Here is a 22,950-nt window from a genome sequence, read left to right on the forward strand (position 1 = left end):
ATGTAACACTAATTTCATGCCTGCAACTTTGGACCTTATTGACAAATGCTCAAAGGTCTAATCTGTAAAGGGTAAGGGTATAATAGTTAAATCAGTAAATTATTCAGTCACTGTTTTCAAATATGTTTTATTTAATTGTTTGTACATGTTTGTTTAGGTACGTGAAGTGCTTTTCCAGCCTCATGAAATTTTGCGTGAATCATCTGCATTTGATGAAAAAACGGGAAGAGTTTTGTCATATTCTTTAAAAGTGCCAAAACTATTAACTGAAGCAATATCAACAGTATTTCCGAATTGTCCCAAGTATTTATCATCAACTTCTGTGACACCACGCCCAAGCAAAGATGAACTGATGGAAAAGAAAGAACAAAGTAATCTTGCTACGGCTTTGCAACGAAGCAGAGCAGAGTTTCAAAACCAGGAACAAAAGGATAGATGCCAGTCCACAAATGACATAATGGAAAAGTTGATGTTGTTTATGTTTGTTTATGTTGCCATACTCATTAGAATTTATCTGTTGCAGCTAGCGCTCTGACACAAAGCAAGGTGAGAGGAAAAAATGTCACCCTACAATCAGCTGATATATACATAGAAGTGTAATTGGTATTACAGCACTTTGTTGATTGATAAATATGCTGGTAGATGTCGCATAGTTACAATTTTTTTTGTCAAACCTACCCTTGTAAGCATCCCTTGTATGTAATCGTTTGATCATTTCTAGATGTCCAGCAAAGGTTGCAACATTTTGATGACAGCCAGTCATTTTTATATTGTTTTACTGTTGTGCGGCAATAACTTTGTGTAATGTGCGCTTTAGTAATTTTATTTTGTTTTCAAGTTACGTTTAAAGTTTGAATGATTGCCCAAACAATTCGTTTCGAAGAAATACATTTTGACACATCATGACAGCGAAACTTCAGAACTGGAGATTTTTGGTTTGCTTTTCTTCTGTTGTTTTGTTATCTTTACTGTATATGCTGTAGTCCACTGCATTACTCTAACCTTTAAGTAGTATACAGTACATATAAGCACTCCTTGTTCTTTCTCATTAAAATAAACCATCTTTTACTACATTAAACTTGGACTTTCTAATACAGCAGGATTTGGTAGCAGTAGAATGCATGTAAAAGATAGGAATTTTGTGGGGACCAAGAAAAATCGTCGATATCATTACAGAAACTGAACAGCCGGCAGCCTCAAGCTAAACCAAAGAGCCACATTAAAGAACCATTCACTGACTTCAACACCACTCGTCATAGCACATGACTAGGGAACTGTGTTCCGAAAGCTAGTCCAATTCGATGTGAAGAAATTCGATATTGCCAAAACGAACTCGCAGCATCAGGCTATAACAGATCGTTAGAATCTACACTGTGGTCTGTGAAGTAAGCAACGATCATGCTGCTAAAAGCGAAACTCAATCAATTACATTACATTGTAGTTGAAAGTGCGCTGAAAAACAGATCAAGCGAGACAAAAATACAAGCCTGCGATGAAAGCGCTTATTTGGCAGCGCCGATATAATTAATTGTAACCGCTCGTGATGACGTCAGCAGAAAACCGCCGCGATGCAACAGGCCTTCCTACTTTCGGTGGCCTCGACTGTAGGCTACAGTAGGCCTACTTATAAACTAAACATTTATTAAGTTTTAATCAAGTACGGTATATCTTCATTATCGTTTATTTTAGTTATGTAAGTTTATTATTGATTAAAACTTGAAGTTGTTTGTGATGCAGCATATCGGCGGGCCAGATTTAAAAGGAATTTAATACCATCCTGAGGGCCAAAAAATGTTGCATTGCGGGCCGGATCTGGCCCGCGGGCCGGGAGTTTGACACATATGCGTTAGACAGACAGGATTTTATTAGACAACCAATTAACTTAAAAAATCTCAATAAAACCATTCTTGCATGTATTCTTCGTCGTATGAGCTGTTCTTCCGGACTATATGTTTGGGCATGATGTCATCAGCCACTCGACAGTCTCGTCATCTAGGGCCTTCAGTCCAAGCGTTCCATGTGGTGGTTGATGGATTGAGCAGTCATGGACGACATGATCTACTGTCTGTTCTGTGGCGCTGTTACAGACAATTTTCACCAAATCAAACGTCATATAAAAACCGTTATGGTCTACTTAACCTAGCTGGCATCTTACGTCATGGAAATTGCTAGAAAATGTCCAAATATTGCACCATCGTTCGTAAGACCTGATGAAACATTGCATCACCACCTTTGAACACCTGTTTGAATTGCGTGACAATGTCTTTCATTATTGCGTCACAGTTACTGTTTACGTGAGTTTGAGATATCGCAAATTATTCTAGTCATTCGTAAAATGGTTGCTTGAAAGTTGGAGGCATATTTAACTGTTTCGCTTAGTGCTTGCCAGCTGGATAAAATGTCCGTCTTTTATCTAAGTAGTTTGTTGTAGTGACAAGTTTTAGTGGTGTACGGTGTTGCATCCCAATTTCGACAGCCAGGTGGCTAATTTTACAAAAATAGGCTACAATTTTGAATAGACGGTTTCAAAGGAGTGTTTCTTTCGGTCATTACATACAGATGAACAGATTCGGGAATCTTATGTTACAATTTTCCCACGAAGAGTTTGTTTGTTTGTTTATCTTTATCCGCGGATTATGGTTTACCGCTGTGACCAGGCGCCACACTCGCATTCCGGTGAGGGAGCCAGGCCCCATCTGCACATGTCTGAACGAAAGCGACCGACGCCGGTTCGTAGGCGGTTAAGCCGGACCCACGCAAGTCTTTGCGAGGGACATTCCCGGAGGGTGGGATCGACGTCGGGTAGGAAATCACGGAGTCGGGAGGTGTTGTTTTGCCACTCCATGTTCAATTGTGTAGTTTGTCCAGTGTGGCGCACTTATTCCAAGATCTTCAACGTTGTTCAGAAGCTGTCGTGCGGCGGGCACAAATGGGCTGAAGTGTACTGTGGAGGAGGTTGTCGGGGTTCAGTGCGCGACGAGCAAGTGAAATCATGACTCCTTTACGGCGAAGCTCAGCAGGTTGGATGCTTGCAAGGATGGGAAGGCAGTCCGTTGGATTGGGACGCAGGCATACAGTCACAGTGCGTAGTGCGTCATTGATGGCGGTGTCAATGTGGCGGGTGTGAAATAGGGTGGATCGAAAAATCCAAAATTTTTATTTTTCTAAGCTAGTATGTGAAAAAGGTGCGAAATACCCATAATAACATACATGCAAATTTTTTTTTTGGTTTTGACAATTTTTTGATCGCCCCCCGCAAGGTTTTAATTTCCCTAATATCGGGTTGGAGAAAGTCTCCCGCAAAATTGGTCAAAAGCATAAATACTGTGTGACTCACTTATGCGCTTTATGATGTCATAATAAGCGACTTGTGTTCAAACAGATAGGCTACAATTGACCGTTTTATCACCATTGCTAAAATACTTGGTTGGGTATCTCAACAATTAGCTGATGTAGTATTTGATTCTTCAAAAGAATTCTAGATATAAAAGAAGCTTTATAGTACAATTATTGGAATTTGCTTGCACTGCAGGTTCCACAAAGTTTAATAAAAGTTATATGCGCTTCTTACAGATTAAAAGGCAGTTTACTTAGACTAGTATGGGTAACTCTTCTGGGCGATGGCCTAGTTTTATTATTAGGCTACTTGGTACTCCCTTCATCAATCTTCACCATTCAGTTTGACTGCACTGGTGAATGTAGCATTGATCTGGCGATGCGAAACCCAGGATGCTTGAATCCCTCAGACACTCACGATGGCTGACTACAGCTAATTAATAGAACCCTTAGATTATATGTCAGTGATAACAATCCGTATGGGAGACGGCAAGCATTGGTTATGTTCATTATCCGTGTTTATGCTCCAATGTGGTTCACAATAAAATCACATTCATCTTGCAAAGATGGAGCTAGACACATTCACCAAATGATAACCAAATCACGATATCTTTGTCAGAAACACAAGAAAATTATCGACCCAGTTATGCACCGCAACTCATACTTTGCTCATCCGGAAAATATAATTTTGGCTATGATAACTTACCATCGACCACATATTCGAGTACTAGGCCTGCGTGGAGTGATGAAAGCTAGAGCTGCAAAACCCAGGGGAAAAATAAAAAAAATTTAAAGTTCCCTCAAAGCTTAACTTTGATGCAGTGAAATAGCCTACTTCGAATTGATTAACTGGACAGATCTTCCTATCACGGAGCCTCCTGTAATTAAAACAATGACGGATGCTGAGCTCCTGCAATTCATCATGCTCACTTCAATTTGTAAATGTTTGTAATATTGCTTGCAGTCTTTGTATGCATGAGCGCATAAATTAATAGGAAGTGACTTTGCCAATGGGCCACCTGTCAAATCTATACTCGGCCATCTGATGGTGATGGTTAATAGGCGTTTACCTGTTGGAACCGCGGGTGGTCCATCAGCCAAGTCACTTTAAAATTAATATGCTGAAAAAGGGTGAAGTCAAAACTCTTAAGTACACACATTTTCATTGTATTTGGTGTTACATTAGAACCTTTTGCCATGTCTGCAAAGCGAGTTAAAATCGAAAAAAAATTTGCCATGCAGTTCTTGTATGTATAAGTGCCTAAATTTGTATGTCGCGGGGGGAGATCAAAAACTTGTTCAAACCTCTTCAATTTTTTACATTGTGTTATGGTGATATATTGGCAACTTTTGCCATATCTAGCTAATTAAAATTGAGAAAAAAATTTTTTTTTGCCATTTTTGATCCACCCTAGTGTGAAAGCTGTGGCACCACACTGGTGCGCAGTACTCAGCGGTAGAATGGACGAGGGCCAAGGTAGCTGTGCGAAGGGTTTTCGCATCAGCTTCCCAGCCGGAACCCGCCAGCCGCCTCAAAAGTGCAACGCGCGCAGATAGTTTTTTGCACAGTGACTCCAGGTGTCGTCGGTACTTGAGTGACCTGTCCAGGGTTACGCCGAGGTAGGTGGGTTCGGCGCAGTAGGGGAGGTGTTCGTCATCGGTGGTAATGTTGATCTCACGTTTTGCTTCCTTGTTGTTTAGATGGAAGGCCGCCGACACTGTCTTTGCCTTGCTGAGCTGTAACTTCCATTTCTGGAGATATGTTGATATAGTTGACATGTCCTGGCTTAGGTTCCTCTCCATCGACTGCCAATCTCCGGCTGGATGCAGGAGAGCCAGATTGTCTGCGTAAGCATACTTCCTGGAGATGGTGTCAGGCAGGTCATAGATGTAAGTGTTAAAGAGGAGGGGAGCCAGGACAGAGCCCTGTGGGACGCCGTTCCTGAGTCGACGTAGTCTACTTCGTCGGCCGCTACCGGTGGAAAGGGTAAAGCTGCGGTTTTGCACAAGTTCCATAATCATATGGACCATGTGCCTGTCAGGAAAGAGACGGAGTAGTTTGCAGGTAAGGCCGCTGTGCCATACAGTGTCGTAGGCAGCCGTGAGATCGACAAACACGGCGCCAGCCTTCTTTTTTGCCGAGAAGCTGTCCTCGATGTCTTGGGTCATCAGAGTGACCTGGTCTACGGTTGATCTTCCGTGGCGAAAGCCGGCTTGTTCCCGAGGGAGCTGAAGGTCTATTATCGGTTCGACACGGGCGTAGATAAGTCTCTCGAGTATCTTGAAGAGGATACAGAGCAGAGAGATGGAGCGGTAGCTCTTCGGATCCCCTGGGGGCTTCTTCGGCTTTGGGACTGCAACCACTAGGGCTCTTCTCCAGATTCTTGGGATGCGCAGGTGACGCAAGCAGCAGGAAAGGAAGTCTTTTAACCAGGACCTCATAGAGGGGGCAGCTTGGAGTATTAGTTCCGGGCATAGGTGGTCAAGGCCCGGGGATTTGCCTGGCTTTAGGTGCTGGAGGGCGGAGGCAAATTCTTCTGGGGTAAACTCACCACAGATGTTGCCCTCGACAGGTGTTGGAACCTTTCAGAGGTCCGTCATTTCTTTGAGGACGGACTTGTGTGATTCACGGTCTCTCATTCTGTGCACTCCATTTTTCACAAGTTGTGAGGCGATGGCATTTGCTGAAATGGGGCATTGGCGACGAGAGGCACGCGATCTGCCAGTGAGGTTGTTGAGTGTACTCCATGCTGTGCGGCTGGAGTGCGTGAAGTCGATTGAGTCTATGGCTTCTGTCCAGCGCTTCTTCCTCTTTGAATCAAATCTTGCCAGCAGGGCTGTTGCTGAGTTGGTGTATAATAAAGTATAACCACATTCTTAAAGGCATAGGCCTACTAGATGAAATTTTCAAATGGGAATTAAGCATTAAAATGCGTAAACTGAACATTCAAGAATACATTTCAAAAAAATTACCAAAAAAATTGTTTTCAATGGCATTGGCAAGGCCCAAAGTCCAATGTTTCATTTATTTTTAAGTTTTTCAAAATGACCAAAAAGTGAAAACACTGCTCGAGAATACGTCACTATCGACAGCAATAACCAAAGTCACGTTACCACATCTGATGTTTTGAGCAAACTGTCTGATCTTTTGATGTTGAAATCTGATGTTTTGATGTACATACATACATAGCCTAGCTACAGTTAAATCGCCCGCAGTAAAACTATTGCTCGATCCGCTGATTGCTAGTCTATAGTGACGTAGACTGTACAGTCGCACGCTTCGCTGCTCACGCCCATTCCCGATTTGAAAGCTCTGACAAAAGCAGGCGCGGAATGCTGATCAGACCGCAATGGGACAAAATTTCATTGAAAATCGTTTTATGGTAGCGTGTTAAACACAACGAACGTGTACAATCACCAAGTCAGGTTTTTCCTTTAGTAGCCTATCCCTTTAACATCTCTTACAATCAATCAATCAATGTATTATTTGTCAGTAACAGGAACATAGGTACATGTTTGAAAAATGCAAGTACAGTAATATACACAATGCAAAAGTTACACAAGTTCCCATACCGACAGGGAGACAACGAGACGACCATACGGTCTACTAGTCAATTGCCACCCTACGGAAATGACGATTTTGCCATTTAAAATAAGCTTTAAAAATAAAATAAAATGTTAAAACGTTCCCGCGCTTCAACATACGCACCAAAAAAAAAACATATTTAAGATAATGTAGGCCTAAACACAAAATTCCAAGAAGCAAGCAGAGATTAATCAATTAACTTTCCGCCTGAACATGTTACCGTATATTGCATATGAAACTGACAAGTTGGTTTTCATAACATATCACTTACGATGCACTGTAGCTTTGCAAAATGAACGTTTTGATCTATTTTTTGAAACAATAAAATGATAAGTTTTTTAGCCTACTTGGAACCTCTGACCAGACTATATTGGTCCCAATACCTGCCATGGTCTTTTTGCAAAAATTTTGTGTTTGATCTATTTATAAAATAGTTGTTGCTTGTTTGATATCTAGTGTTAGCTTTTCTTACATTTGTATAATAAAATATAACCACAATGTTGCTGGATTGTGGCGTAGCCTACTCATCCACTTTACATCATAAAACAGCAAGAGAAGGCTTAGGGATTGGTTAGACCATAGACTTTACATACGTAGACGGGAAACTGCGAAAAAAGAAAAAAGCGATTTTAATGCAACAAACCAAAGCGACGTTAAAATCATGTGTCTGCCTTGCCACGCATGACTGAATCTAACTGGCTTTCCATTGGCAAAACAGCAAATGACACTTTCTTACAATTTCAAACTTCTGGAAGCGGAAGCTTATTGCTTATACAGGAATAGCAATGGCAGTGTCTGGTGAAAACCTGTTCCTTTCGGATGAAGATTGGGAAATAGCCTACACGTGGAGGTAATAATGGAGCACAGTCTCTATATTAATAATATAACTTAATATAGTAATTCAATTCAATTAGGGACTGTGAATGGAGACCGTGCTTCGGACAGTAAAATATTTCAGCGGAACTTTTACTGGTAATACTTCAACTCTATCGTTGATATAGTCTGTCTAAAATCTATGGTTTAACATGTTAATCTACTTAAACAGAGACTGTTTGTTGTGGTTCTCTTTACAACTGCCTATTTTGGAGCCAGGGATTCTTAGGTTTGGAGCTGTGTAAAGGTCTGCGACCCAGACTTTTGCCGCTCATACCGACTTCCGCCCATAAGCTGCATGATTCAAAAGTTATGAGATAGTATGTTGTGACTTTGATTACAAAGCTTTAAGTTTAAGTCTTAATACATCGGTATACACCAACCAGATACCACTCGAATGCTTTGTCGGAAATACTGTAATTCAACGTGGATCGTGCCTAGCAGTTGCATCAGGATTGGCAAAGAAGTTTTCCGACATTACTCCAAAAGCTGTTGAAGTCATGACTTCCATTTACGACGGTAAGTTGTAGGCTAATTTTATGACAACAATCGATTTAAGAACAACCAACTAGTGAAGAATGTTGCATGTTTTTTTTTTTAATTCTTCATCTTTATCCTCCATTTACGGGAAAATGGCGGAGGCGTTATGCATAGGACCATTTGATCCAGACCTGCTTGGGAGTTTCCACATTCAAGTTTCCGATTTCATTTGAAGTTTGATCTTGTCAAATAGTCCTACTACCGAGATTTTAATTCAGTTCAGCCCCCTTAGAGAGTGTGCATTGTGCAATGTGCATGATAAAAGAAATATTGTTACTTTTTGTAAGAGCGGTAAGAGTAAGGCTTTTGGTCGGCTGATTTTTGATAAAGTAAAATGTATTCCTGTTTTACAGATATAGCTAACATTGAGATGGTTGTGCTTTCTTTTTCAGAGTTTTTGAAAAGTCGTGATGAAGGGCGTTTGATACGGCTATTTTCTCAAGATGCTAAGCGGTTGTCCTGCGAAACTGGTCTTTCGATAGGCGAGGTCCTAAAATGTTTAGATGTCATTCCAATAATTTTTTGCGAACGGAAGAATGAAGCTGCTGCCAGCAATCTTCAGACATCAGACATTGTTATCAGTGACGAGGATAAAAAAACAGTGAAGTATATTGGAGGTTATATAATAAAAAATCTGCTACGCAAATCTTGGAACAAGGAAACAGAAAAATCTTTTTTGCAAAGGTGCGTTAAAAAAAGTTCGGATTCTTCACTGCTCGAAATAACGGACCTCCTTCTTCGCATATTGATTGCTTTGGAAAAAGCCTTTCGAAAGAGCAAGTCGTTCGCTGGTATCAATTTAAATATCATGAACGAGTGTCTGGCATCGCCACATGTCCAAGCACATATACAACAAATGTGCGTACATATGGATCTTGAAGATACCAGGCCATGCGTCTCGTGCGTCCATAGAATTGCTCGCTTATTTTTTAAAATTAGGGGCCATCGTTTTGCTAAGTGATTAGCAGAAAATGCCACAGCAAAGAACAGTAAGTCTCTTCGCAACTCTTTGAAAAAGCTGTAACTTGCTATTGAACTCTGTACCGTAAGTGATTCGTTTTTTTCTATTTGTGTTCTGTGCCGTATTCTTATTTGCTGGCTGTGATTGTTGTATTTCATCTGTTATTCGGCTTGCCTTTTTAAGTCATGCGTTATTTCTCTTATGACCTTACACTAAAGTAGAGGACGAATTGCTTTCTTTTCGCTTATTGAATACAAGTATTTCCAGTTATTTGTTGTTGCTTTTTTTTCCAAAAAGAATATCAATCAATAATAATTCATTCGCAGAAACTCAACATTAACATTATCATAAAACACTAGGCAGTCACAAGCAAATTTATAAATGGACCACTACTCTTTCCGGCGTTTCTTGATAGGTTGACCAATTGCACAACCGTGATGTAATTCGCGCTTTAACACAATGGTGTTGTTTCGGTATCCAAACTCATGAATATTGGGATTTTGGTGCCTTCTCCCCAACGCTCTTTGGTGACCAAAGTAGGCTTCGAGGCTGTCTTGAGATATTCGCCTTGTTGCTACGCACCCAAAACCACGACGCAGAAGATAACGGACAAGCTCGACCATGCTCTTTGTGGCCAAGCGTAAGCCATCAAACGTTTGTTTTGATAAAAAAGATTTTTCTAATGAGCTTCTTCCAAACTTCTGCATGTTAGCTTCTCTCCACTGCTCTAATCGCGGAATGAAGATGTTTTCCTACCAACTAAGACGGTCATCATGGATATCGCTGAAAAAATTGAAAACTATGAATATGGAGTGTGCTGGGCGTCTGTTAGCGGTATCGGTGAACGGGAGCTGAAGAAAGTATTATCGGAAAAATTGTGTTTCAATTCTTGTCGGAATCGCCAGCATACCAGCTTGTTGTTTTTACAAAATTTGCAAACTGCGTTAGAAAATTTTTGAAAACCGCTTTACCAGCGACCGTCCGCAAAACCTACACAATAAATCATATGACTTGGATATAGCTAGGTGTCTTCCTCTCTGTCTCACACACACCTAAAATCTGTACAATACATTTGACAATGGCGACGAAAATAGAAAATACCTGTAAACTCGAACACTTCTTTTCCCCTTGCCTGGTCGAGTATTCATGTAGTCGAACCACGAGTCCATCATTGAAACAAAATCTGCAGTCTCTTTCATTTCTTCCCTTTTTTCAATTGGGAAAAAGTTCTTCATGGCCGTAGCAACAGAAGCAGATAATGTTTGAGCTGCCAACTTCACACTCATTTTGGAATAGCTTGTCAATCGAATGTGGCGGGCTGACAAGCGATTTCGAGCTAATTCGCCTTTCTGAAATCAAATATACGTTTCCGTATGAGAGAGTATTGCCATTCAAAATAAAAAATTTCGATATCATTTGAACAGGAAAAAACAAGAAAGTAACTGCAGTACCATAAACTCTATTTTTATCTTTTTACATCATCTAGCTCCGTTAATACTTACCGGTAATCAATCAAAGTGCGACGTGAAGGTAAAATCAAAATTCGTCTTAATTCATCATAACAAGAAGCGCTTTTCATTGCTAAATTTAAAGCAAATCTAAAAAAAGAAAAAAGCAACACATTCAAAAAGCGTAAAATTTTACCACCTGCAAACTACATTTTTCATTAACCATGCATATCTGCTTAATCAACCTGAGGTTCGTTAATTGTTATACGTTCAGCAAAGAATTTTTCAACTTTGTAAGTAGAGTTATAGATAGTGAGTGAAGCTGGGTTATTAAAGTAACCTTGAAAACTGAACGGGGTAACTCAATTTCCAGTTTTATTTCATGCATCATGTATGTTAAGAATGTTTAATTTATAATTTAATTGCTTCGTTTGCACTATTGGTGAAGTGTTAACAATTACCTGATGATATCTGGATGAAATCGTAGTCCGTTTTTACGTTGTTTTTGCATTTTCAATTGTTCCCGATAAAACAGGGAATAAAACGAGTCAGAATTTCGTTCCATAAGCTGATGAATATCTGAAGCAATTGGAGAATCCAATGCAACAATATCTTCCTTTCTGGATAACTTTTGTTTTATTCTTGCAATTCTAAACATGTATATTCGTTTTACAAAGATGTTATGCTGTTGATACTTTAAAAAGTAGAACAAAATCATCACACAAACTAAACTCACTCTGATTTTTGTTTCCTAGCTGTCTGCAGAAGTCGACTCTTTGTTGCCCGTGTGGAAAATTTTTGTAAAGGTAACTTGCCAATTTGAAAATTATAAGCTTCTCTTTGACGTTGCAATTTTGCATTCATCGAAATGCAAAATTTGCAATGTTTGCAAATATCACCATCAGAACCCACAATGATGACAGGACATGAAGGTGAACGGTAAACATCAGTTTGAAGTAAAGAATCATCACACTCTCGAGTTGAAATCACATGGCGGATAGCATTTTTGAAGTTGAAAGAAAATCCTTCCAAAAAAAAAGTAACTTTAGCAGTACATTTACAAGTATATTAATTTAGCTAGGTTAGGTTCGCTTACGCTTAACTGGTCTAGAATTTCAGGCTCACATTATGCTTACAACCGGTAAATACTCAAGCCTTTCTGCAATTTCACATAGGCCTAACAATGTCATAAAAACGCCATAGTAATGCAACTGTGGTGACCCTCTATGCAAACACAGACAAGGTAAGAACTGTAAACTAGAAAGTAATTTTCATTAATAACCTTGAGAAATGATACACATTGAATAAAAACACAATTAGTAATTTGTACAGTATTGCAGCAAACAAACCTGAACATAAGTGAGAAAGAAGAGATAACACTCTTTGTAAAAAAGTCTTGATTGTGCAAGTGCGGATATCTGGCATGTCAACTGCAGCAATCGAACATTTAAATCCATGATAAAACAACTTGTATGAAAAATTGGCTGTAATAACTAACTCCAATATGGAAGAAACATCAGTTTTATAGCGAGCAACAATCTAAAATAAAGTTGCATTAAAGTTAATGCTGGCTGACAGACTAACTTTAAAAAAATTGTTGGAAAACTGAAGGTTTGAACATATCTTTTCCCCTAAGTTTTTGGTTATCTTTTTTTACCACAAACTCCAACTATAGTAGTATTGCATTTAACGTATATGCCAATCCATGTGCATACACAGTAGCCTACACTCAAACAACATTTACCATGGTCAAAACTCTTAAGAACGTATCAATTGCTGAAACATCTTTGGACAATTCAGTTTGCCTAATTTAGCATATTTCTATATCTACAAGTGTAAAATAAAGCAACTGATACCCTAAACATCTTAACATGAAATGGTGCACACAATCGACGCGAGATAACAAAATGACGAAGTAGATCACAAACTTTGGTTTACCCATAACAAGAGATCAAACAATAAGCTAAATTTACATACTAACCTAATGCAGTAAGTTGTACAAGATTGCTCATGAAGAAACTATGAAAGTTAATTAGTCGTGGTAGGTATACATAATTTATTCAACATCATATCACAACACACACTCAATCTCCATTATGATAAAAATATTTTGCTTACTTGGGAATCAGAGACTGTAAAGTTCCAGTCAGATAAAGATTTTTCCCAAGATTGTTTTTTAACAGATGCACAAATGCTGTTGAAATCGTGATGCACTACTGGTGTTGGTAAAGGATGTTTTACTATTTCTCGTCTTGGCTGTGTATTCCGTTTTGGCACAGATTTTTCTGGCAAACACTCCGTAGGAATTGCACCTACTTTGATACGTTTCTTTCCATTTGGAGCTAAAAGAAATAAGTAAAGACAACACTTCAAACCTAAAAAAGTAAGATTGTTGTATGCAACATATTATGTGATACAATTCAAGGCAGTCGCTGAGTCTACACTGCATCATCATGCTACCCTCCCAGTACTAAGTAGGCTTAGCTTATCGGTACCTTTAATAAAGTTGATTAAGACTGTTAATGTTGCAGAGCAATATATTGGACATTAGTAAAAACCATATACTGGTACAGGCCTAAGTCACCTAAGGGTCATTCCATTATATTTCAGGTCATGAAAAAACCAATACTCTTGGAAATGTTTCATACTTTGGCAGTCAGTTCACAATCATTAACTGAGCACACCAAAATAAAAATTTTTGAAATTGACCAAGTGGTTTAGAAGTTGTGGGGGTTTGAAATTCACCACTCGACCGGGGCATCGTGCCCCCCCAAAATTCAAATTTTGCTAATATCTCCTAATTTATAGCTAAAAAAACAACCAAAATATGTAGAATACCATTTTTGGGGGCAAGGAATCTGAATTTCCAGTCAAAATTGGTGAAAAGATATCATTTATAGATGAAAACAACGTTTCAAAAATTTTGGGGGTGATAACTTTGGGGGGTGCTTTGGCCATGTAGCCATGACCAAACTCAAAATTTTTTTTCCTGAAATTATTTACCTGTTCATGTTATGTCTTTATGATGAGTTATTTTAGTTGTTCCATTTGTTTTTTGAAAGGGACTGCAGTTTAAAACTGATACTCAGTTTGGCAAAATTCCTATTTATTTGACATGAAGTTTTGGCATTTTTGAAACAGCAAATTGCAATGTCTGTCGTCTGACAGTGATTTGTTTCAATCCATATGATCAAAAAAGTTAAAAGTATTATTAAATCCCATAGGTACAGTTTAGAAATTATTGAGTGAGCATCAAGTTATAAAAAATACACCAAATTGCACATCAGTCTAGTTAAAAAGTTTTTCAAGTTTGTTCAGTTCTGAGCTAAAAGTGTAACTTCTACCATTGGATGTAGAAGGTGGAGTTAGTTTCAAAAGTGCAGAAGTGGGTGGCATCCAGCATATATGGTCTTTTCCAAACCAAACTGTTTAACAACTCCTTTCCTGCTGAATAATAAAAACATCATAGCCAGGCAGTTTTCTACTTCAATGAAAAGTTAGTTCAGAAATGATAAGGGTGCATGTGCTGGTTTGATAAGAAACGGTAGCAAAATCTTGATCAGACTAGCTGTGTGTTATCAGCTGAATAATATAACATTGGTAGTTTGACACATAAAACAATTCTTATAGAAATGGACCATAATATGGCTGAACCCTGCAAATATTGTGACAAAGCATCAGTTATGTTTCAATTATTTTCATTTTTTTGATATGTATGGGTTGATATTTTCTAAGTTGAATATTTTGGTTTATACAAAACTTACATCAATCAAATTTCGTGAAAATATTATACTTAATTGCTTTGTTTGAAAAAGAATTTTTTTTGCGATCTTTTTCTCAACGCTCCGAAATATTCCCCCAAACTTAGCGTATCAAAATAAATTAAGAAAAACTTTAAACCTAAATAACTAAATTATCATTTGAAATGTTCATCTTGGCATATTTTTAATTGCAATTTAAATGAATTCCTTGGATCTTAAATTGGTAAAATGCATGTTTTCAGTGCGAAAATCGTTCAAGGTAAAGAGTTATTGTCAAAAAATCAAGGCGCAAAATGAACAAAATGGCTGTGCTCAGCTTCAAAAATCCTACTAGTGGCCGAAAATTCAAAGTGCTCTATCTCGGCCCCAATTAAGATACTGCAAAATTTTTTTTTGCTATTGTCATCATTTTTTAGTATGTATGTATAAAATATGTCAAAATACGCAAAATTTGTGACTAGTGGTTACAAAATTTGAAAAAATCTGATGATTATAAATGGAATGCCCCACTGTACAATGTTAAAAAGGCATTTAGAATTTGCAAAATTTTATAAAGAATTTTGACCACCAGTCCAGGCAAGGAACAATATGGAACAACAAAATTGGAGTGTGTTTATCAAAATATAAGTCCAACTTAACATCGCCCCCAAAAAAAATGTTTTCTTTTTCTTCGGCTACATGGGCAAATTTCTCCCCAAAATATATACCTCAAAAAATATTTATAATCAAATTACTCCAAAACTATAAGTTTTTCTTATATTCTGTTTGCAAATTTGGATTCCTCATCCCCCAAAATGGTATTCTACATATTTTCATCAACTTCCTAGCTTCAGTATAACAGATACTGGGGCATTTTTACTCTTTGGAGCTGAAATACTGCCACCATGCGGTTAAAATTGAAAATAGTGTAACTTTAAAACCCCTTGACCAATTTTGAAAAATTTTTTTTTGTTGAGCTCAGTGGGTTGCCATCTCTCACATATGTCAAAATCAACCAAATCGGAGAGGGTGGGTGGCATTTCCTCTAATTTTGACCTGAAATATAATGGAATGACCCCTAACGCAATATGAATATTAAACATACCGATAGGCCTACTGTCTGTAAACCTACCGATTTTTCAACTGATGCCAGCAATCAATGATGAAATTCAACAAAACTTACTCAAGATGAAATCACAAGTTTTGAAATGCTTCTCGCAAATTCCACATTGCCCACGATGAATTTGAGACTTTATGTTATCTTCTTTTGCATTTGGATTTCGATATGATACTACCAAACGATTAAGCAATTCTTGATGTTGATATTCATCAGTGTCTTTCTTCAAAAACTTTAAACTTTTCACTTGCTTAATGTAAACATAGTGTCCCTTTTTATACCTGGTAGAACATCCAGGAACACAACAGAAACTTGGAGCCATGGAATTATATAATGCTATACCACTAAGTACCGTAACTTGATCTGGGCCTACCTACCTTGCTGAAATGCTTATAATGCAACTGTTAGCTAGGTCTATAATATGATAATAATAATATAAGGTCTCACTGGACATCTCAATTACCGTACACAAGCATCATTCCATTAAACCAACCGCTAATTTTCTGCAATAGAGTTCACTTTAATATGCTGCCGGCAAATGCGCAATCTCGCAACCTTCTGAGCATAGAGTTCTGAGAGAAGTCAGTTAGGACCACTGAAGCGTGACTGGAACGGAGATGAAGCACGAAAAAAGCCAAGTTTCCCGTCTACGTATGTAAAGTCTATGGTTAGACAACGGTTGGCGCTGGTTCGACTCTCGGGGTGTGCGCTTGAGCAACGCATTTCAGGACTGCTCTCCATTCAGTGGCACCTGGTGTTACAGACGGTTGTTCGCCTGGTCAAACGTCATGTAGAAACCGTTCGGGTCTACTGAATATTACGTCATGGAAATTCCTAAAACATGAGCCAAAATTGCACCATCGTCCGTAAGACTCGTGTCAGACCGGTTTAAACCTGTTTCAGTTTGAGACCTGTTTGGACATGAAATATTGCGTCACGAACTGCTCTCGTGCCTTTGAGTTATCACAAATTTTTCTGATTCATTCTCGAAGTTGTTTGTTGGAAGTCGGTCGCACATTTAACTGGTTTATTTGGTGCTTGCTAGCTGGACAAATTCTCCGTCTTTTATCCAAGTAATCTGTATCGTAGTGACAGTTTTAGAGGTGTAGGCATTGCACCAGTCATTTCGATAGCCGCGGGCTAATTTTACAGAAATACACTGTTTGAAAAGAAGTTCAAGTGTGTGTTTCTTCGGTCATTATATACAGACGAACGGATTCGGGAACTTTATGTTACAATTTTCCCACGAAGAGATTATGGTTTACCGCTGTGACCATAAAAAATAAAAGACGAGTTCTTGTCAGTTGGTAGGTCAAGAAGAAATTAAAGCATAAAAAATAAAAGACGAGTTCTTGTCAGTTGGTAGGTCAAGAAGAAATTAAAGCAAGAAAAATAAAAGACGAGTTCTTGTTAGCTGGTAGGCCAAGAAGAAATTAAAGCAAGAAAAATAAACGACGAATTTGTTAGCTGGTAGGCCAAGAAGCACTTGAAGGCATAAAATTAAACGACGTGTTTGTTGTCGGCTAGTGCAGAAGAACTAATTAGAAGTACAAGAAATAATAAAAGAAGATTTGTTGGTTGGTAGTCTACACTCTTACAGAAGCAAAGAAAAGTGAAGACATTTCTTCTCAGTTTGGTACAGAAGAAAAATAACTTTGACAATCATTGGCAAGAAAGAAGATTAAAAGACAATCCATCTGTGCTTGTAGATTCAAGTGGAAGAATCCAAGCAAGTTTGTGGACTTTAGGACTTCATACCCGTACAGCTACGGTATCGTGCATTTAAATTCTTTTTTGTATTTTTACGGTCTTTGCAGTTAAGTTTTTTATAACTACTGTAGCCTAATAATTTTGTGTGTTTGTGTAACTTCATTTTTTTAATTGTTAATTTATTTATTTATTTATTTATTTATTTGGATTTTGTTTCAGACACAAGTAGAATTGGTCCATAGGATACAAACACACAAAGAAAACGAAATACAACACCACACAGAAATCGAGTAGGCCTAGCAACTATCGGTACTACACAAATATTAAGCACAAGTTTCAGGCTGGAGAGCACGATCACGATGCTGGAAGAAAGCAGATTGATGATAACACTCGGAATTCATCAAATGCTGAATCCACGTATTCGATGTGTTAAAGCAGCGATCAGTAAATTTATATATACTTTTACGAAGGAGAGCATGAAACGTCGTAATTTTGTTAGTTACCATCACAGAGCTTATACTTATACGTCTCGGAAGATGAAATGTAATTCTATAGCTGTTATTATACGCTACACGTAGACGATTGATACTGTACGAAAAATATTTACACCACAGCTGAGATCCATACATTGGCATACAGTAGGATCGAAATAATATGTTTTTGACAGTGGTAGAACACCTGGAGAATCTTGCTCTCAGCATATTGCCAGAGCAGTAAAGTGACCGGAGCTGTCTTTTCATGTCTTCATCATCAGACAGCATGTTGTTAATCACAATGCCCAAGTACTTTACTGTTTAACTTAACATTTAACATGTCTACACTCGGTGGCGACAAGGACTCGACCGCCGTAGACTCGACTGAGTTTAAGCCTGATGATGTTCTTTGCGGTCGGGCAGGCCATTCTGGGGAGGGACCCATTAACGATGAGGCTAAGTCAGTTCGAGAGGCCCGGCATCTTAGACGGGATATTTTGACTCAAATTGGGAAACTTTCTGTAGCCCTAGGTTTTTTGAGTGATAAGCAGGAACTGTTAATTTTTAGATCTAAGTTATCTACTTTAGAAGAGGAATTACGGCATTTCCATGCTCTTTTGACTAAAATCTTTAACTCTGCAATCTTGGCAGAACTTCGTGATAGGGTAGATCCCGAATTTAACTCGTTAAAAAATAACTTTGAACAAAAAGAAAGTGAGTTCTCAGATATGTTGGATGCTGACATACATCCTGAGGATAGCGCCTCAAATGTAAGCACTGGGATGTCTAGGACTTCGTCTCGGATAGTGGCACAAATTAACCTGCAGCTAAGACGAGAGGAGCTCCAGATACAAGCTGAGGCCATTCGAGCTGAGGCTGCCGCGAGAGCTGAGGCCGAAGCGAGAGCTGCTGAGGCTGCCGCGAGAGCTGAGGCCGAAGCGAGAGCTGCTGAGGCTGCCGCGAGAGCTGAGGCCATACGAACTGAGGCTGCCGCGAGAGCTGAGGCCATTCGAGCTGAGGCAGCCGCGAGAGCTGCTGAGTTCGCACTCAAAGACGCTCAGTTGAGGGCTGAACAACGTAAAGAGGTAATTTTAGCTGAATATCGATCAGAGGTGGGCTCTCGGCGTAGCTCTAAGAAGGGCTCTTCTAGGCATTCCAGAAATGAACATCAATCGCAGTTTAATTTACATAACCTTTTCCAAACGCCCGTTCAACCTGTGAGTGGACCAGGGCAATCCACACGTTTTCCAGCTGTTTCAGGAGGTCTCGGGGCCGCGGCTAAGGGTCTTCCGAATGCTGTAGAGCCAAGGCCTGCGAATTACAACCGAACTCCTCCCCCAGAGCGTACAGGTCACGGGGCCGCCATTAGTAATGGTTTGCCCCCTTCACAGTTTTCTGCGCCGCTAGGTTTTGATCGCCCAGCTACACGTAATTTGGGTGGTTGTGAGAGGCGTATCGCGTCTCCTGATTTTAACGTGTGTGAGGATCGTGATCGGGCTGTGCACGTGACTGAGCCCACTCAACCCTTTAAGGGATATAGCTTGTCTTCTCCCGCTAAATCGAGTTCTCAACAGCAGGATTGCTTTTTTGAATACCAAAATAGTAGGACGTTTTTCGATAAGGCGGCCTTGATTGGTTACGATGGTAATAATATGCCATTTATCTTCTTTAAAAATCGTGTTACGGCCTTAATGGCAGCTTCGCCCTTTAAGGGGACTCGTTTGACTTTGTTACAAGCAGCTTGTGTTAGAACAGCTGCGCAAACGATTGCTAATTTGGTTTCTGACACCCCTGGCTTGTCAGAGGAAGACAGGATAGAAATGTCGTTAGCTCGCTTGTCCCAGCGTTTTGGGGTTCGTGGAGGTCTTTTCGCAGAACCAGAAATTAGAAAGTATCGCTATGGTAGCAAATTGACTTCGACCTCTTCCAGTGATCTGAAAGAGTTTAAAGATGAATTGTCGCAGTGTTTGCTTTACGCGCAAGCTTATGGTCAGCGTGATAAATTAGAAGGACGTTTTGTTTTGGATTTGGCTAAGCGACTCCCGTTTGACGCTAAGCAGCGTTATCTTGACTTTTTAGGTGATCAGTATGGTGGCACTGATGAGCCTACTTTTCAGAGTTTGTTTGAATTTGTAGTACGGGAGGAAACGCGTAAGTCGACTGATTTTAGCATTATGCTAATGGGCGATTCTGGTGAGTCGCAGCAATTTAAAAAGTTTGGCAAAGGAAAATTGCCTTCATGTCCGGTTAGGCAGACGTCCGTAAAACCCCATGATGATGTGATGTCAGGGAGTTCGCAGTACTCGACTGTTGTTGGCGCACCGCGCGGTGGTGAGGCTAGACGTAAAGACCTGCCGGCATGCATTTGTTGTTCGTCACGTGGTCAAGTTGAATATCATTTTTTGTCTAATTGTAAAGAATTTTTGCGCTTGACACCTAAAGATCGGAGAGATGTCATTGTGAAAGCTGGCAAATGCTTGAATTGTTTGCGCCAGCATATGGTTAGGGATTGCGTTCATGCAAATAACTGTCGTAAGTGTGGGCCTAACAACGATAGGAAACACTATTTTCTTCTGCATGATTTTTATGTGACGTCACGTGATTCTCTGGATTCGGTTGGGAAAGATGATGCTCGTGCCAGAGTTCCTGTGCGTAATGTTAAGATTGGAAATGTTAAAGCAGCCTTTAACCGCGTTACTGCTGCTCGTGTTTTGAATCCAATGACTGGCAAATCGAAGTTGGTGTATTGTCAGCATGATCCTGGTTCGCAGTTGACGTTTGTTTCGAGTGATTTGGTGTGTGAACTTGATCTTAAACCGTACGATAAAGCGTCGTTTAAAATGGATACCCTGGCTGGTCAGAAAGCTACTTGTGCTGACCTTGTCAAACTCAACATCCAGTCGTTAGAGACAGATGAACTGTTTTGTGATATAACTTCGGTGGTTAACCCAGCTTGGGCTGACGATGTTAAAACTTTACCGCATAAACAAGATTTAAATGGTTTCCGTCATTTTCATGACGTGAATATGTTTCATTTGAATGATTGTAGTACTGTAGATGTACTGATTGGCAACGACAACGCTTATTTGATATGTGCAAAAAAAGAGCGTGTTGGTGAAAATCGTAGTGAACCGCATGCTTTGCTCACTCCTCTCGGCTGGTTGGCTTGTGGTGGTAAGTCACCCTTAGATGAAAGCGTTGCTAAAGTGTGCAGAGTGCAGACGTCTTCAGAGTCGGATGTCATCTCTGGCTTTCAGCGTAAAATTGAGTCTCGTGATATGGAAATAGCAGACCTGAATAAAGTCATTCAGGATTTGACGTTGCAAAATGAAACCTGTGAATTGTCTCGCAAGGATAAGTTGGCTAGAGAACTTGTTGAACCGAATATTGAGTTGAAAGATGGTCGATTTGAGATACCTGTTCCGTTGAAGGAAGATATTGATCTACCTAACAATTTTGTGTTGGCGTCAGATAGAGCTGCTGCTTTAAGAAAGAAAGCTTTAAAACAACCTGAACTTCGTGATTTCCTTACTGACACCATGAAAGATCTTAAATCAAATGGCTATAATGAGCGTACTGGTGAAGCAGGAAATGTCAAGGGATTTGAATGGTATTTACCATACTTTGTTACGTCACAATTAAAAAAGCGCATTGTTTACGATGGCAAGTCTGAATTTCGAGGAACTTGTGTTAATGATGTAATGTTTTCGGGTCCTGACTTGTTAAACCCTCTGGTAGATGTCTTGGCTAGATTTCGGCTTGGTAGATTTGGTCTCATGGCTGATGTGACTAAATGCTTCTTTCAAATAAAGTTACCCGAGTTGATAGAATCAGCTGAATTTCACAACGCCCTGAGACAGAGAGAGATAAACTGGGAATTTATACCTCCGTATGCTCCGGCGCAAGGTTGCGCCTGGGAGGCAATGGTTAAACAATTTAAAATCGCATTTTTTCACATTTTGGACTCTTCAATACGTAAGCCCAGTTTTATTGAACTGCTTACGTACACAGGCAGTGCCGTTCGGATCGTGAACGAACGCCCTTTGGTACCTTTGAGTGACGACCCTAGGGATTTTACTGTCATCACCCCTGCCTCACTTTTGACCCCATACTTAGACCCATACTGTGCTGTTGGGCAACCACATGATCGTGACCAACTAAGAAGGGATTATCGGTTCAATTTGTCACTTTCTCATCAGTTTTGGAGTAAATGGATCGATTTTTACTTGCCAGGTCTTCAGGGCCGGAAAAAATGGCTAAAAATGGCCGAGAATTTGGAGCCTGGTCAACTTGTAGTGGTAGGTTCTCTCCAGGACATTGGTAAACGTGGGAAGTATCAACTTGGGAGGGTGCATGAGGTAGTTCCACAAATTAGGAAAGGGAAGCCTGTGGTTCGTAGAGCTAAAGTTGCCGTCTGCAACTATGATGAGAGTACGGGGAAAGTGAAAGTAGACTATGTGTTGAGGGATATTTCGTGCCTCGCCCCCGTAAAGAACACCTAAGTGTTAGGGTTTGAGCCTGGTTTTGTCTGCGGTGGCCGACACTTGTCTGAGCCCAGAACAGTCGGTTATTATCGCAACCATGGTATATAGCGTCATTTTTTGCGTGTACCTACTACCTATGGTACCAATTTCATGTATCGTCGTGTTTATTCTTATTGCTGTTCATTCTTTGCATGCCCTTTGTATTTGCGTATTAACTTAAACGTGAGTGATTCAAACAATTTGTGTATCATGTGTTTTTATTCATTGGCTCACAATTGTCGTCAATTCTTTTTTAGTTATGCCATGTCAGACTGTCATAACCAGGGGCCGCTATGTTACAGACGGTTGTTCGCCTGGTCAAACGTCATGTAGAAACCGTTCGGGTCTACTGAATATTACGTCATGGAAATTCCTAAAACATGAGCCAAAATTGCACCATCGTCCGTAAGACTCGTGTCAGACCGGTTTAAACCTGTTTCAGTTTGAGACCTGTTTGGACATGAAATATTGCGTCACGAACTGCTCTCGTGCCTTTGAGTTATCACAAATTTTTCTGATTCATTCTCGAAGTTGTTTGTTGGAAGTCGGTCGCACATTTAACTGGTTTATTTGGTGCTTGCTAGCTGGACAAATTCTCCGTCTTTTATCCAAGTAATCTGTATCGTAGTGACAGTTTTAGAGG

At 39.6% G+C, this 22,950-nt stretch overlaps 2 protein-coding genes across 2 annotated transcripts in view; both read right to left on the reverse strand.

Annotated features, from left to right (window-relative positions):
* Window positions 1-10,582, reverse strand: part of LOC145771029 (DNA replication factor Cdt1-like) — a 48,337-nt gene extending 37,755 nt beyond the window's left edge. Inside the window, exon 1 of the mRNA XM_082582770.1 lies at window positions 10,429-10,582. Coding sequence (XP_082438896.1) covers window positions 10,429-10,582 — 154 coding nt within the window. The remainder of the gene's footprint in view (window positions 1-10,428) is intronic.
* Window positions 9,575-16,082, reverse strand: LOC145770829 (uncharacterized). Its single transcript, XM_082582560.1, has 8 exons — window positions 15,668-16,082; window positions 12,863-13,086; window positions 12,094-12,283; window positions 11,481-11,769; window positions 11,206-11,394; window positions 10,799-10,894; window positions 10,398-10,645; window positions 9,575-10,079 (listed from the first exon to the last, which is right to left on the reverse strand). The coding sequence occupies exons 1-7, from the start codon at window positions 15,921-15,923 to the stop codon at window positions 10,633-10,635; spliced, it is 1,257 nt and encodes a 418-aa protein (XP_082438686.1). The 5' UTR covers window positions 15,924-16,082; the 3' UTR covers window positions 9,575-10,079; window positions 10,398-10,632.
* Window positions 16,083-22,950: the final 6,868 nt, after the last annotated feature.

The sequence above is a fragment of the Aplidium turbinatum genome, chromosome 5 (genome assembly GCF_918807975.1).
Source record: "Aplidium turbinatum chromosome 5, kaAplTurb1.1, whole genome shotgun sequence".
NCBI classification, from domain to species: Eukaryota; Metazoa; Chordata; class Ascidiacea; order Aplousobranchia; family Polyclinidae; genus Aplidium; species Aplidium turbinatum.